This window comes from Sapajus apella, unplaced genomic scaffold (assembly GCF_009761245.1).
Source record: "Sapajus apella isolate SASKATOON/1434 unplaced genomic scaffold, GSC_monkey_1.0 scaffold44, whole genome shotgun sequence".
NCBI lineage: Eukaryota > Metazoa > Chordata > Mammalia > Primates > Cebidae > Sapajus > Sapajus apella.
Window position 1 is genome coordinate 10,714,783 of NW_022436984.1, and position 13,986 is coordinate 10,728,768.

The 13,986-nt window shown below is 36.0% G+C and overlaps 1 protein-coding gene across 1 annotated transcript in view; it reads right to left on the reverse strand.

The window, feature by feature from the left end:
• Positions 1 to 2,096: 2,096 nt before the first annotated feature.
• PRKD3 (protein kinase D3) overlaps positions 2,097 to 13,986 on the reverse strand; it is a 62,994-nt gene continuing 51,104 nt past the window's right edge. Inside the window, exons 14-18 of the mRNA XM_032239320.1 lie at positions 9,288 to 9,449; positions 8,657 to 8,755; positions 5,997 to 6,264; positions 3,334 to 3,419; positions 2,097 to 2,507 (exon numbers count right to left, since the gene is read on the reverse strand). Of these exons, the coding sequence (XP_032095211.1) occupies positions 2,334 to 2,507; positions 3,334 to 3,419; positions 5,997 to 6,264; positions 8,657 to 8,755; positions 9,288 to 9,449 (789 nt within the window). The 3' untranslated portion in view covers positions 2,097 to 2,333. The remainder of the gene's footprint in view (positions 2,508 to 3,333; positions 3,420 to 5,996; positions 6,265 to 8,656; positions 8,756 to 9,287; positions 9,450 to 13,986) is intronic.

The window sequence follows — 13,986 nt, forward strand, 5'->3', positions numbered from 1 at the left end:
CAGTATCTGGAGTAATTATTCAACTCCAGATTCTTTGACAGTGCCTTTACAAAATGTTTTAGAAAACTTCTTAGGCATTTAACAACAAATACAAAGAGTGCAATTAATTTCATGGCTTGTAAAGTTTGCTTATATAAGTATAGCAAACAAACATCATTCCAGTTAATTTTCACCTTATGTAGTAAAACCACAGTAGATTGCCTAGCGACTCAGACTATTCCATTTTGGGTGTGTTGTTATAAACAGACTTTGGTGAAACTGGGAAATCATCCTCTATCATAGGGAAAGTAACATTGCTAAATTTTTTAAAAATTAATTTGGTTTAATCTTTGAAGCTTCTATAGAAGGACAAATTACCAAGAGGGGAATATTTCCTGGAGGCATTTATGGGTAGACAGTACAGCATAATGTTGGGAGGGTTAAGGGAGATTAGAGCCATACTGCTGGCCTCCAATACATGTACTAACTGTATGCAATTTGGCAGGTTCATCTCCCCTTGCCTCAATTTTCTTAAGATGGAGTTCATAATGACTTAACATTATGGCTGTTGTTGTCAGGGTAAACTAAAGCATAAAAGAACTTAGAACACAGGAGCACTGCATAATGCTTGCTACTATTCTTTCAAGGGTATTTTTAGTCCTAGATAGGAGAGTAGCTTCAGGGATCTCTAAAGACCTTCTCAGTCTGTTCATATACAAGAACATTCTTTTCTTTTGCTACCTCAAATTTGGTGGGCAATGATAGTTAACACTTTCCTAGTTTTTAGTTTATTTGACTACATTCATACATATCTGATCTTCACGGCAACACTGTGACAAAGGCAGAGGCAAGAATTACAATCTTCATTTTACAGAATGAGGAACTGAAGACAGACTGCGATCTGTCCAGGCCAACATTAACTAACAAGTAATGGATCCAAGGCTTGAGCAGAAGTTTTGCTCTTTTACTCTTGTTAGAGTGGAGAAAGGAAAAAAGTTTCTTACAAGTAGATGGTCCCACATCTTAAACTGGGGAAGATATTTAAAAATATTTTTTAAATAGCTCGCTGCTGGAGCTGAAATGTAAAAAGAAGTACTTCTTTCATTCTTTAATTTGCTGTACTGATAATACAGCTCTAGCCTTATAAACTGTTTCATGCTCCACTCCTATCCATTCCCCCAAACTACTTAAAATAATTGATTTAAAAACACTCCAAGTATCTCCAAAGCACTCCATAGGCTAAGGGAAGGGAAAAAAAAAGGATACTGTTTGCTATACAGTAACTGTAGCATTAACTGACCCTGCACTGGCCCAGCTAAAAAGCAGAAATTATTGAACCCTGGGGGTGGAGATACATTGTGTAAAGTTGAGATCTGCTGATGGTGAACAGTGGAATCCAGTACTGGCATCAGGATGGTGTCAGTCAGAACATGCATATTTAGCAGTGGAGTGGAGCTATGAAAAGATATACAACTCAGCACTTAGACCAGCAGTCCTCTTCCTTTGTAACATCCTTTTCTCCTAATTATCTTAGATGTTGCAACATACAGAAGGTAACAATCCTTATGTTGTATAGAACATATTCAGAGTAGCAGAGCAACTCCCAGAAGGTTAGGAATCACTGTTTTAGAGTCTTGATTCACCTAAAAAAGAAAGGTGAAACAGCGCAGTGCTCTTTTTCTAGGCATCTAAGAAAAACCCTTCAATGCCTCTATGGTTGGTTAAAACAATGTTAAAAGTCCTTATAGTAAAATCACAATGGTAGCCTCACAGTTATCTCTTAAATACAAGCCTGTTTATTCATCAATCTGGTAAGTCTTGTGTAATTTAGCCAAGCTATATAATAACTGGATGCTAGCTTGACTTGTTTTTCCTTAAAAAAACAAAACAAAACAAAACAAAACACACATATATATATCTATATCCTATATATATAGGATATAGATACAGATATATATGTATAGGATATCCTATATGTAGGATATGTGTGTGTGTGTGTGTATATATATATGTATATATTTAGGATATAGGTATATATATAAACAGAAAAGGGAAGACAAATTAAGTGGCCCTATTGCACTAAAGTGAAGGATTAGAAAAAAATACAAAACCAGTTATTGCTTAGGCTACAAAAGTTTATAAAAAGCTTCACCTTGATTCCATTATGAGTTCTTATTATTCAGTTTCCCTCCTGTACCTACTCAGTATGGACTACAGTACTGGTGTCACTGATTCCTTATCATATTTCCTCGTATCTTTGCATCCTTGCAGATGACAGCCTACAAAGAACAAGTTATTCAGCAAAATATCAGTCCATTAAGTGAAATCCTTCCTTATTTAGGTTAACTCAGTGATTAAGGATCTTCTTCCATATCATCTGGATTAGGAGCCATAATGAAGTGCTTTGGGTATACAAGGTTATGTGTGTATGCATGTATTTCCCAGCGAGCATCATCACTTTCATGTGTAATGTAACGTTCTCCAATGCGAGTTTCAAATTCCCTAAGGTCAAGCCAAGTCTGATAGTCCTAGGAGAAAATGAAGTAATGATGAAACATGAAAGAAACAAAATACTGTCTACCTGGTTTCTTGTTTTGTTTGTTTAGTGCCCAAGTCAAATAATTGATAGGCCCTACTCGTAAGTATATGCTATATGCTAAGTTCTACTTGTGATATTTTAAATTAGCAATTTAAAGAACATTTTCAAACTCAGTCTCCAATGAATGAAAGTAACTAATTTCTGAAATTTAAAAAAATTTGCTTCAGGCTTCTTAGGTGGCCAATAATAATCACTAAGACATTTTGTTCTATAGTACGTGAGGCCTAAACTTTACTCCTCAAAGTAGGGGGAGAGTACTTGGACGCTTATTATTAGGATAATTTAGTAATTGGTAGACTAGATTTCATTTGGTTTAAAGCTAATTCTACCTCTCACTCCCTTTAAAATAGTTCTAAAGATTCCATCCTTACTCTGAAGTAACTTTGGGAAAATTAAGCCAAACATTTTAAATGGCATTTTAAAAATCTCTTCAATGCAAAAATAAACCCTTCACTGGACATTTAAAATAAAATATATTTGATAAATTAGTATGTCATGTTAATCCTACAAAAAGGTGAAAGGAACACATAGGTCTATGAAAGACTAAGTCATTGCTTTCAGTTCATGGGAGTTTAACTGCCTCTGTCATTACCTATTTGAATGCTGTCCAGTTTACAGAGATTCAGCCATAGTACAAATTAATTACTGAAGAGCACTTACATTATTCTGCTGATCTTAGAGTGGTTTCATTAGGTAGGACAAATCAGAGTGAACTACTCAAATGAGGATTGCCAAAGACAGAATAAGTTTTTTACCTGGAGCCAGGGATGACTAAGAGATTTGTCAACACTATAACGTTTTCTCATCTTCACTTGAAGCAGATTGTTTATCAAATCAATTGCTAAGGGAAAAGACAAAAGGAGAGACATGAATTTGGGTGTACAGAGTGCCCCAAACCTGTGACTCAGTTCAACCCATAGAAATACAGGATTGAGGGATTTTTGCTTCTCAAGAACGTGGACTTTTAGCTTACATGTTAAGTGAATCATAAATGTTTACCGATTTAAATGTATCTGTCCAGTTTTCATTGCCTTTATAAGGCAGTATAGAGTACAGGTTAAAAGTATGCACTCTGGAACCTGACTGCCTGGGCTGAAGTCTGGTTCTGCCACCTACTAGCTGTGTGATACTGGGTCAGTTACTAAATTATGCCATGCCTCAGTTTCCTCATGAAGTTGCTGACGTATGTAAAGGGCTTAGAACAGTGCTAAGCACCTAAGTGCTAAGTATTAGCTATTGTTATTTAAAGATGAATGAAACAGACTCTCTGATTCCACCCCCCACCCCAATGCTGCTCTCTAATACCTGACTTGGTCTGGAAAAGCACTGCCTTGCCCCTATAGACATGGCTAGACTGAGGTGGTAACTTAACTATCAAATCATACTTTTAACAAATAGGTTTTCAGGGTGTTTTAGTGTACATGGTGAGTTCGTGGCATATATATTTTATTCAGTTGTTTGGGGAATGGATCAACTGCCAAACCAAGGCAACCAATAACTACATACTAACTATAGCCCTATATGATACAGCTGAAATACTGATAACAAAAGGCTAGATCCAGACACAAACCAAATGGAAAGACTTGTACCATCCTAGTTCTATTTCTTGTCTGTGTACTACCAAACTAGCAAAGATTTTCCATAAGTATTTTATGAATTTCTCTGTGTTCCAAATACTTCAGACCTTTATCTATTGTTCCTTAAAATGTGGTCCACCATGTACACCAGAATCATTTGGAGTTATTTAAAATGCACATTCCTGAGTCATCATCCCAAATAATGAATCTCAATCTCGGGGATTTCTCTTCTAATAAACTCATTAAGTGATTCTGAAAGAAGAGGTCTACAGAAGACACTGCCGCAGGGGCTATGAGGTAACATTGGTTAACATCAAAAAACTCTCTTATGAGCTTCTTCAATTAGCTTTCTTCATTACCAAGCAAACCTGCTACTGTTTTCACGTGTTCTTAAATTTTTCCCAGTTTAATGGAATATTAGTTAATCCTATGGTTAGGCCTAGTACTTTTGGAAAAAACAAAAACCCTGTGGGTTGGCTAAATCCAGGTGGGGGTGTTCCCCAGCATTGGTTCTATTAACTTCTATTGGACAGTAAAATAATGTTTTAAGTAGTGTACTTGTCTTTCCTATCAGTATCAGTAAACTAAAGAGGGCCAACCAAGTTATTCTTGATGGGTACAGAACCAGGAATTGCAAATTCAAAAGCCTTCAGTAGGCAGGAAAAAGAGACGTATTCAGTTTCCCAGCAGAGGTCTATAGGAGAGAGGAACACTGCAGTGCGTCTCTTGAATATAAAGTTCATTTTAGGTATAAGGAACCGGAGTTAGGTATTCATTCAAGGAGCTCACAATCTTGTTCTGAAGATTAGAAAAGTGGATTATGAAAAGATTGAATACTTAAGAAAAAAATGGGGCTGGGTGTAGTGGCTCATGCCTGTAATCTCAGCACTTTGGGAGGCCAAGTTGGGAAGATCAGTTGAGTGCAAGAGTTTGACACCAGCCTGGGCAACATAGTGGGACCCCATCTCTCCAAAAAATTAAAAAATTAGCCAGGCATGGTGGCCCATGGTACATGCCTGTCATCCCATCTACTCAGAAGCTGAGGTAGGAGGATCACTTGAGCCCAAGAGTTGAGGCTGCAGTGAGCCGTGTTTGTGCACACTTCAGCCTGGGTGACAGAGAGAGACCTCGTCTCAATAAAAATAAAAAGTAATAAAAAAGCCCAAATGCTTTTTAGCCTAAGTAAATTTCACACAGTTTAGAAGAGTAGTAGTTAGGGAAGACTTCATAGATGTGCCACAAATTAAGGGGTCCTCAAATTTTAACAGGAATTGTAGACGGGAAAAAAAAGGCCTAAGCAAATTGCAGGAAACAGTTCAGAAGAGTAAACAACTAGGTTTGTGTAGGGAGTAGTGGGAGATGAGGCTAGAAGGTAAGCATACATTATATGTGCATTGTATATATATAATATGTATATTATATATATACATATATATACACAGACATTATACCTGTAAAGTGGTTAGAGAGAAGTCAAAGTGTTTGGGAGCACCATAAATGAAAGTAATGTTTCCTGAAGATGCATTTGGCAGTAGTGACTGGGAAGGACCAAAAAAGAGTTTAACAGGTAAGAGTTAAAAAGATATTTTAGTGGTTTGAGAATGAGGCCATTGGGGCCTATGTAGTGCTATGCCTGGGAACTGTACATATGACAGAGATAAAAGTATAAAAGGAAGAGTGCTTAAAAAACTGGTAACTAGTTGAATTTGGAAGATGAATGGGAGATTTATTAAAAAGACAAGTTGCAAGTGACAGATTGATTTGGGATCAGAAAGATTTTTAGACTTAAAACACAGGGCCAAAACATAACAATTTTTTTTTTTTTTTTTTTTTTTTTTTACCTTCACCAGAAATTTCTTTCCATGGATTTGGTGGGTACATAAATGCAGCATTTTGGATCTGGTCATTTATATCTTCATCCTCATTAAAAGGAAATGTGCCACTGAGGCTCACATAGATGATAACTCCCACTGACCACATATCTAGAGAACGGTTGTAACCTTTGCTCCGGAGAACTTCAGGGGCTAAGTATGCTGGAGTTCCTACCACAGATCTCCTGAATGACTTTTCACCAATGATGCGTGCAAATCCAAAATCACACAGCTTCACCTGGAAATTGAAGGATGATGTTAATTTTGTATTATAGTGTTATATAATTACCTAACTGGTCCCTAAATATGAGACTGTATGTATCATTTAAACATACTTGCCAGCTCTACTGATTATGAATATTAAAGAATCACAGATAGGGAAATTGTAGAATATGCTTTTCCCAAAAGGCAGACACATAAAGCACTGAGATCCTGACTGACACAGTCTGAAGAGCTTTCCTAGTGCATATTTCAAAAAACTTTTTTGAGTTCTAGCTTCTAGAATACCAAATACCAGACTGGTGTTATAAGTGTTCTGATTTCTTATGAAATGGAAGGTGCTGATCTCTATCATTTGTCTTGTAAGATCAATCTTCCATCATCTGAGAGCAGGGATTCTTTCATTTCTGAACCCTTAGTGGCCTCACAGTGCCTAGACACATAAAGGTACTCAATGTTTGCTGAATGAAAAATAAATTACAGTATTTAAAAACATCCCTTGTTTTGCAATCCTAGAGTCTCTTTTCCTAAGGATGTTATAAATTGGCAAGTAAATAAAACTGAGGTATATTAAAGGTAACTTTTAATGTGGACATCAGTGGAATAATGCTGGGAACTGCCCCAGTGAGTAACAGCAACACTTTTCTATGACTATGGAACAAATTATTTCTAGTTAGATGTTTAGATATGAAAAAAGTTACATGTAAAGAGGTAGCCATAGTCACTACCATGTCCTCTCAGAAGAGAGTTCTAGAAGTTGATGAGCCTGGCAGAACTCAGAACACTTATCTTGCTGCCCAGATTTTTCTAGAGGCTCAGATTTGGGGGATTAATGACTGCATCCATGCTGAACAAGCAAATGCCGGGTACTTTCTGGAGGAAATGCTCTGACTTATAAAATATCTTCAGAAAAAGCATTAACATAAATTGAGAGGAAAGAGATTTAGCCTCTAGAAAACAGTGATACAAACAGTGCCCAGAAAACACAGAAGCGAAGTTATATTCAAATGCTGCTATTTCTGGGAAGTGGACCCTGACACGTTTTTATGAATGATATTTGCTCAATGTCATTATTGAATCTGGCTGCTTCTTGAGTGTCTTTGAAGAGTCCAGTACTGAGCCTGAAGAAACACAAACGTTTTTTGTTGTTAAATGCCAGATTTCAGCTACCATCCTGATAAGGTAAAGATGACTTGGAAGTCTGGCAACTGATTAAAGAAGTGGAGCCATGGCTAACATTTAAGCATAAAGACAGTATCACGTAAATAACATTATTTTCCCTTTGCTCCTCATTGAAACACTGTAGATCACTAAAGTAGAGGTCAGAAAGTGGGAGTTTTAATGTTACCTGTAAGAGTGTGCATCTTTTGCCTATACTATTTTAAAGTATCAAGTGAGATAATATATGGAAGCAGTTTATTTAAAACATTGCAGTGACTATTAGGCAACCCTTTTGACTTCACAATGATAGGGAATCACCTTTAACCAGTAAACGTAAAAGAATGAGATTACTACTTTAAAAGCTGAACTATTTTTAATTTATCTTTTTTATTTGAAAAGACAATGAGTTGTATTTACCAAATGAAATAGCTATCTGATGTCCTTAGTCTTGCCATTTGTCTAAATGTACATGTTTCCAATGTACATAAACAATAGTTTGCCAACAGATATTAGAGCTGATTGGAGGACTCATCCATGCCAATCATGGAAAACGGCTGTAGGGCACCACCACCACCATTTATTTCTCAGGATGGTTTTAAAATTTAGGTTATCCATTTCATAGGTCATGAAATAAATTTAGTGGATCAAGATGAACACTTGAAAAAAAAAAACTGAAGTAAGAAGAATCAAAGAGGGCTACACGTAGCCAGGACACAGAACCATGATGCCATCATGTGTGGTGATAAGAAAGGTTATTCTTATGTAGGTTTTGGTGAAAATGTTTGAAATACAATACTCTAAACAGGAAAGGGAGTTGGCTGCCTGCCTCTACCAAATATCTATCTTTCATTTCCGGTAACACCCCATTTGTTTTATTTATGAGTAATTCATCCTAAGTACCAAGCACCAACAATCAAAGTTGATTCTTGCTCACTTCATTCCCAGCCCCTGGGGAGAGGTGAATTGCAGAATCTACGTGCAGTTATTCCTTTAGTTGTGGTTAAATCTAAAAAGTCTTGAATATAAACATTGTAACATCTGAAATTAACCAAATGATTATATATGATTATAAAAAAATAACATCTGAATTCATTTAGTTATTAATCCTCACTGGTAGTTGCAGGCTAAAAACTATTTCTGTAAGATGGTATGCACTTTGAACCAACAGTACTTAGTACACTGCCTTTTATTATGGGGGTACTTTGAAAATGCTGCTAGAATCATTTAAAAGGCTCTGGAGAATATCTCACCTGAGGAAATGGTTCTGCTGATGCAAGCAGCACATTTTCTGGCTTTAAATCACAGTGCACAATATTCTTAAAATGCAGATTCCTCAAAGCAACAAGTATCTGTTATGAAAAAAGATTTTTTTTTTCAATGTCTGGAAAACCACAGTTAAACCTCAGTGTGACTCTTTGAATGGTTTATTTTGAAAACTCCACTATAGTTCATCAAGACTTAGCTAAAAGTGTGTCATTCTGCTTCTCAAGGTTAACAATTCCCACAGTCACTCAACATGTAAAAGCACTGCTATTTAGTTATTTTAGTTTTTAGCTGGGTGCAGTGGCTCCTGCTTGTAATCTCAGCACTTTGGGAGTCCTAGGCAGGTGGATCACTTGAGGACAGCCAAGAGTTTGAGACCAGCCTGGCCAACATGGTGAAACCCCATCTCTACTAAAAATACAAAAATTAGCCAGGCGTGGTGGCATGTGCCTGCAATCCTAGCTACTTGGGAAGCTGAGGTTGCAGTGAGGTGAGAGTACACCACTGCTCCCTAGCCCAGGTGACAAAGTGAGACTCTTGTCTCAAAAGAAAAAAAAAAAAATCTTAAGTTTTTACTCTCTAGTTTCCAAAGTGGGGGAAAAAAAAGAGTTAAAATACCTGTGTGACCATGAATTTAGTAATTCGTTCTGGAAGCCGACTTTTCTCACTGGATAGAATCATTTCCAGCATATCTCCATGCAGCTTTTCCATTACTACAAAGACTCGTTCTGGGGTTTCAAACATACATTCCAGGTTTACAATCCCAGGATGGTGCAAATTCTGAAGAGAGGTTGCAGGATATTTATATGACCAACTTAAGCGGAGAAAGTTTTACTAAGCAAATATTCAGATGTACTATGATTGTCTGAAATACATAGCACAGAAAGAAAAAAGCTGAGAGAATTCTTAGGTTTTGATTTCCTAGTCGTGTACTGGAGAGTAGGCGCACTGAGGGGAGAGAATGTTCTCCTAATTTGATTATATGATCACTTTCGTCCATTACTACTACTTTTCCTTCCTTCCTCATTTGAAAAATCTGACTGCTCTAATTTCATGCTGTCCTTGAATAGGCACCAACTGCTCATAAATTATCAGTCAATTATATAGATATCTTTGGCTCTTAGGGGCTGTATTTGTGAAGGTCTTTGCTTAAGAAAGTTTTATTTCTAAGACAGTTATTTATCTAAGTCTTGATTCTCATATTGTAATAACAATTCCCTCTTTTTAGGCTCAACATCTCTCTACCTGCATTATCCCATGTTTCTTGATGAAAACTAGGTTACAAGGGTTGGAGATACACAAAGATGAATGCCATACTGTTTATGCTTACAAAAAAGCAATTTATCTTGTGTTCTATTGCAGAAAATCCTTCCTCTAAAACAAATTCATCAAGTCAGCCTTGCTTAAACACCTTCAATGGCTCTTTATTTCTGTATATAAATCTAAATTCCTTTGTCTACATTTTGAGATCTTCAATAATTTGGTTTCATTCTTTTGATTTAATTTTAAATATATTCTACAGAATGAACCAAGTGCTTAAACTATTTTTATTCCTTATTCATAAAAATATGGATGGTCCCCAACTTACGGTGGTTTGCCTTACAATTTTTCAACTTTACAATGGTACAAAAGTGGTATGCATTCATTCAGTAGAAACCACATTTTGAATACCTGCACAACCATTCCATTTTTTGAGTACAGTATTCACAAATTACATGAGCTATTCAACACATTAGTGTAAAATAGACTATGTGTTAGGTGATTTTGCCTAACTGTATGCTAACGTAAGTGTGACTGTGCTGAAGGTAGGCTGCGTGAGGCTAAGCTGTGTTCAGTAGGTATTTTTTATCTACTTAGTTATTCTCCAACTTAAGAAGGGTTTATGGAGATATGACCCCGTCTTAAATTGAGGAGCATCTGTACATTTTTCTTAAGTTTTTTTTCCTTAATATGGCTACCTGAACATGTTAAGGGGACTAACATTTTTTTGGCCTATGTGAGGCTGAGTTCCACCTCTAAAATGTTTTTGAAGCCTTCATTTTAGCCCACATTCTCTCTCTGGGACTACTCCAGTAGTTTCCACTGTCTTGTATATATGCAGCAGTACTTATTCCACTATATTGTAATAATGTGTGTATTTTACTCCATTGTTTAATAAATTCCTGAGGCACAGATTGTTTTAGTTATTTTAGCTCAATATCTGCATCATGATGTTTTCAGAAATGTTTAGAAAGTAAAATAACAACAAATGCAAAGTAGACTTTGCTAATCATTTTAAACCAATTTTATGAGATCATTTTCCAAGTAGCAAAATTAAAAAATCACAAAATTTTATAGTAGATAAATGAAACTGAAGTACCCCATAGTGGGGTGTGAAAATGGCAATAGGCAGTGTAAGATTCAGAATATTGTAACTTTTATCAACAGAGGTAGGAATGTGACTGTCTTGCTCTGCCATAGTTGTCCAGCTCTTAAATTGCTTTTTCCCCTCTGCCCTCCTTTAAAAACACATGTGGACAAACAAAAATACAAGTATGCTATGAGATTATTCTTCTCCCTTAATAAATTCCTCTATGGGTTTAAATTTTCTATTTCTTCTGGAGTATGTTTTAGTAAATTATACTTTCATAGAGAATTTTCTCCAGGTTTCCTGATAAAGATGAGCAAAGTATCATAAGATTCTTTTCCCCACTCCCTGTATTTGTGGTTCTTTCCCTAAGATCATTTTGTATTTTCTTCTTTGCTTAGGTTGGCCATTTTATTTTTACATACCTCCTCCCTTCCCTCACACAGCGAACCAGCTTTTGGCTTTATTATTTCTTTTCTGCATTTATTAATTTTCATTTTTGATCTCTGTTAATCCTTTCTGCTTTCCTTAGGTTTATTTTATTGTTCATTCTTCAACTCCTTGAGTTGAATTCTTAATTCATTTATTTTCATTCTTTCTTAATATTTGAGGTTATAAAGCTTTTTCTGAAAGACAGTACAAAGGTTCTGATATATATGGTATTTTCATAGTTTTCTAAATATTCTGAAATTTTGATTTTGCTCTTTGATTCAAAATTAATATTTTAAAGTTTCATGTTGTAGAAGCTTTTTGTTTTCTGATTTTTAATGCATTAAGATAAAAGAATACTGCTTATACTACTGCTTTTTTGAATTAATGAGGCATTCTTTGTTTTTAGGGTACAGAGTTGAGTATAATCTGATTAGATCTACCTTACTCGGTTTAGACCTTGTATGTTCTTAATTATTTTTGTCTACTCCATCTCTCATGGACTACTGATGTGCTTGTCTGTTTCTCCTTGCTTTTAGTTTTTCTTATAAATGTTTATGCTGTTACTTGGTGTAGTGTGACTTGTACTCTTCCACTGTTAAAAGTGGCCTTTCATTTCATTTAATGTGTTTTCCCTTGAGTTAAATCTTATCAGATCATGACCCTCAATTGGCTTTTTGTTTGGAGAAGAGACCTTTGGAGGATATCGGGGCTACAGATTTCATAAAGAACCAGCAAAAACAGTTCTTACTGTAGTGCTTCTTCCTGAATGCACCTCTGCTTCATCTTCCCTATTGCTGGAAACCTTCTGCATTATTTTACAGGTCTGAATTCCCTTCTATTTTGTTAAAGTATGCTCACTTCTGTTAATTTTTTTTTTTTTTTGGTAGCTTTGGGGTTATTTCCAAGATGAGAAGGGGAAAATGCTGAGAACTTATACCACAATGTTCAAACCAGAAATTTCCCTTTTGGTTTCTGATAACTTTTTCCAATTGCATAGGTACCTAGAAGAACACACCTTTTCTCCCATTACTCTACTGCCCTCTTCAGGCAACAGCAAAAGAAACATTTTACATTACCATATAATCTAGGAAACAAAAGAACCTCCCTTCCCCAATTTATTTCCTGCTCTACAGCATCCTCCCTAGATATGGCCATGTTGACAGTTTATGTAGGTATGGCTTTTTCTGTATATTAATTGTATATAGACATATGTAATGTACACATTACTTTAAAAAGTAAACACAAACGGAGTTATTCCAAACTTTTTTCCACTCTAACAATGTGTTATGATTTCCCACATAATACATTTATTTATTCAACATTAAATAAGAATTTGCCATGTACCCAGTACTATGAAGGTATTCTGAATTCATCATTAAACAAAACTCACAAAGATCCCTTGTCTCATGGAGCTTATAAATTATAGCAAGGTGAGACAGACAATGGGAAATAAACTAGTAAATTACCATGTATGAAGGCGATAAGTGCCATGGAGAAAAGAAAAAGAGTTAAGGTAGGCGAGTCAAGGGGTGGGAGAGTAGGTTTAATGCTGAATAGAATGTGGAGGCTTCACTGAGGAAATGGTATTTGGGCAAAATCTTGAAGGACACAAGGGAGTATGTCATGGAGATATTTGAGGGAGAAAACATTCCAGGCAGAGGAAACAGCTAATGCAAAGCCTTTTGAGACAAAAGCATGTCTGGCATGTTTGAGAAATAGCAAGAAGGTCAACATGGCAATTAAAAAAAAAAGACTCAAATTTGTTGTGTGTATTGTTTGCAGTAAAATCTTTTTCAAGTGATTTTAACTCATTTTCATAAAGAATAATCATAGGTATCTAAAAGTGGGATTGCTCATTTTTGTTAAACAGAAATACAAAGCCTGTCACCAAGAGCTCAAAAGAGGTTGGATGCTCCTGGATAAACTGTAAGGTCACCTCTAAATCAATGATCCTGTGATTTTTTTCTCCTTGACACTGGAAACGCCAAAGCTGTAGTCTTAATAATAATATGCTCAATCCCTTTACCCTGTCCTTTCTTTAAATATTTGGGCATGGGAAAGAAAAGCTATGGATGCCACTAGGGATGCAGGTAAAGCTATCAACACCAGGAAGAACTACAGGAGTTCAGACAGCCTTTCAGACCTGTGTGATGAGGGAGGACTACAGACAAGAATGACATGGGGCAAAGATGGAAAAGGAAAGATGATACAGTTGGATGGGGAAGAGGAGAGGCAAAAGGTGGTGTGAGTGCATGTAACACTGTAGTAGGTTACTTTCAACCCATGTGAAGAAGTTTAGCTGTTGTGATGCTCATATAACTAAATCTTATGAAACTAATTTCAGTAAATGAAGTATGATTTTAAAAAAGTTCCTTTTAAAAAGTGTATTTCCTACATGAATTCAGATTGTACTAATAGGATAATATCCTAGAATATCAATGGTCTATGCAAATAATATTCATATACAAAGTTAGCTACAGTTCATCTTTATCACACACACACACACACACACACACACACACACACACACACACACAC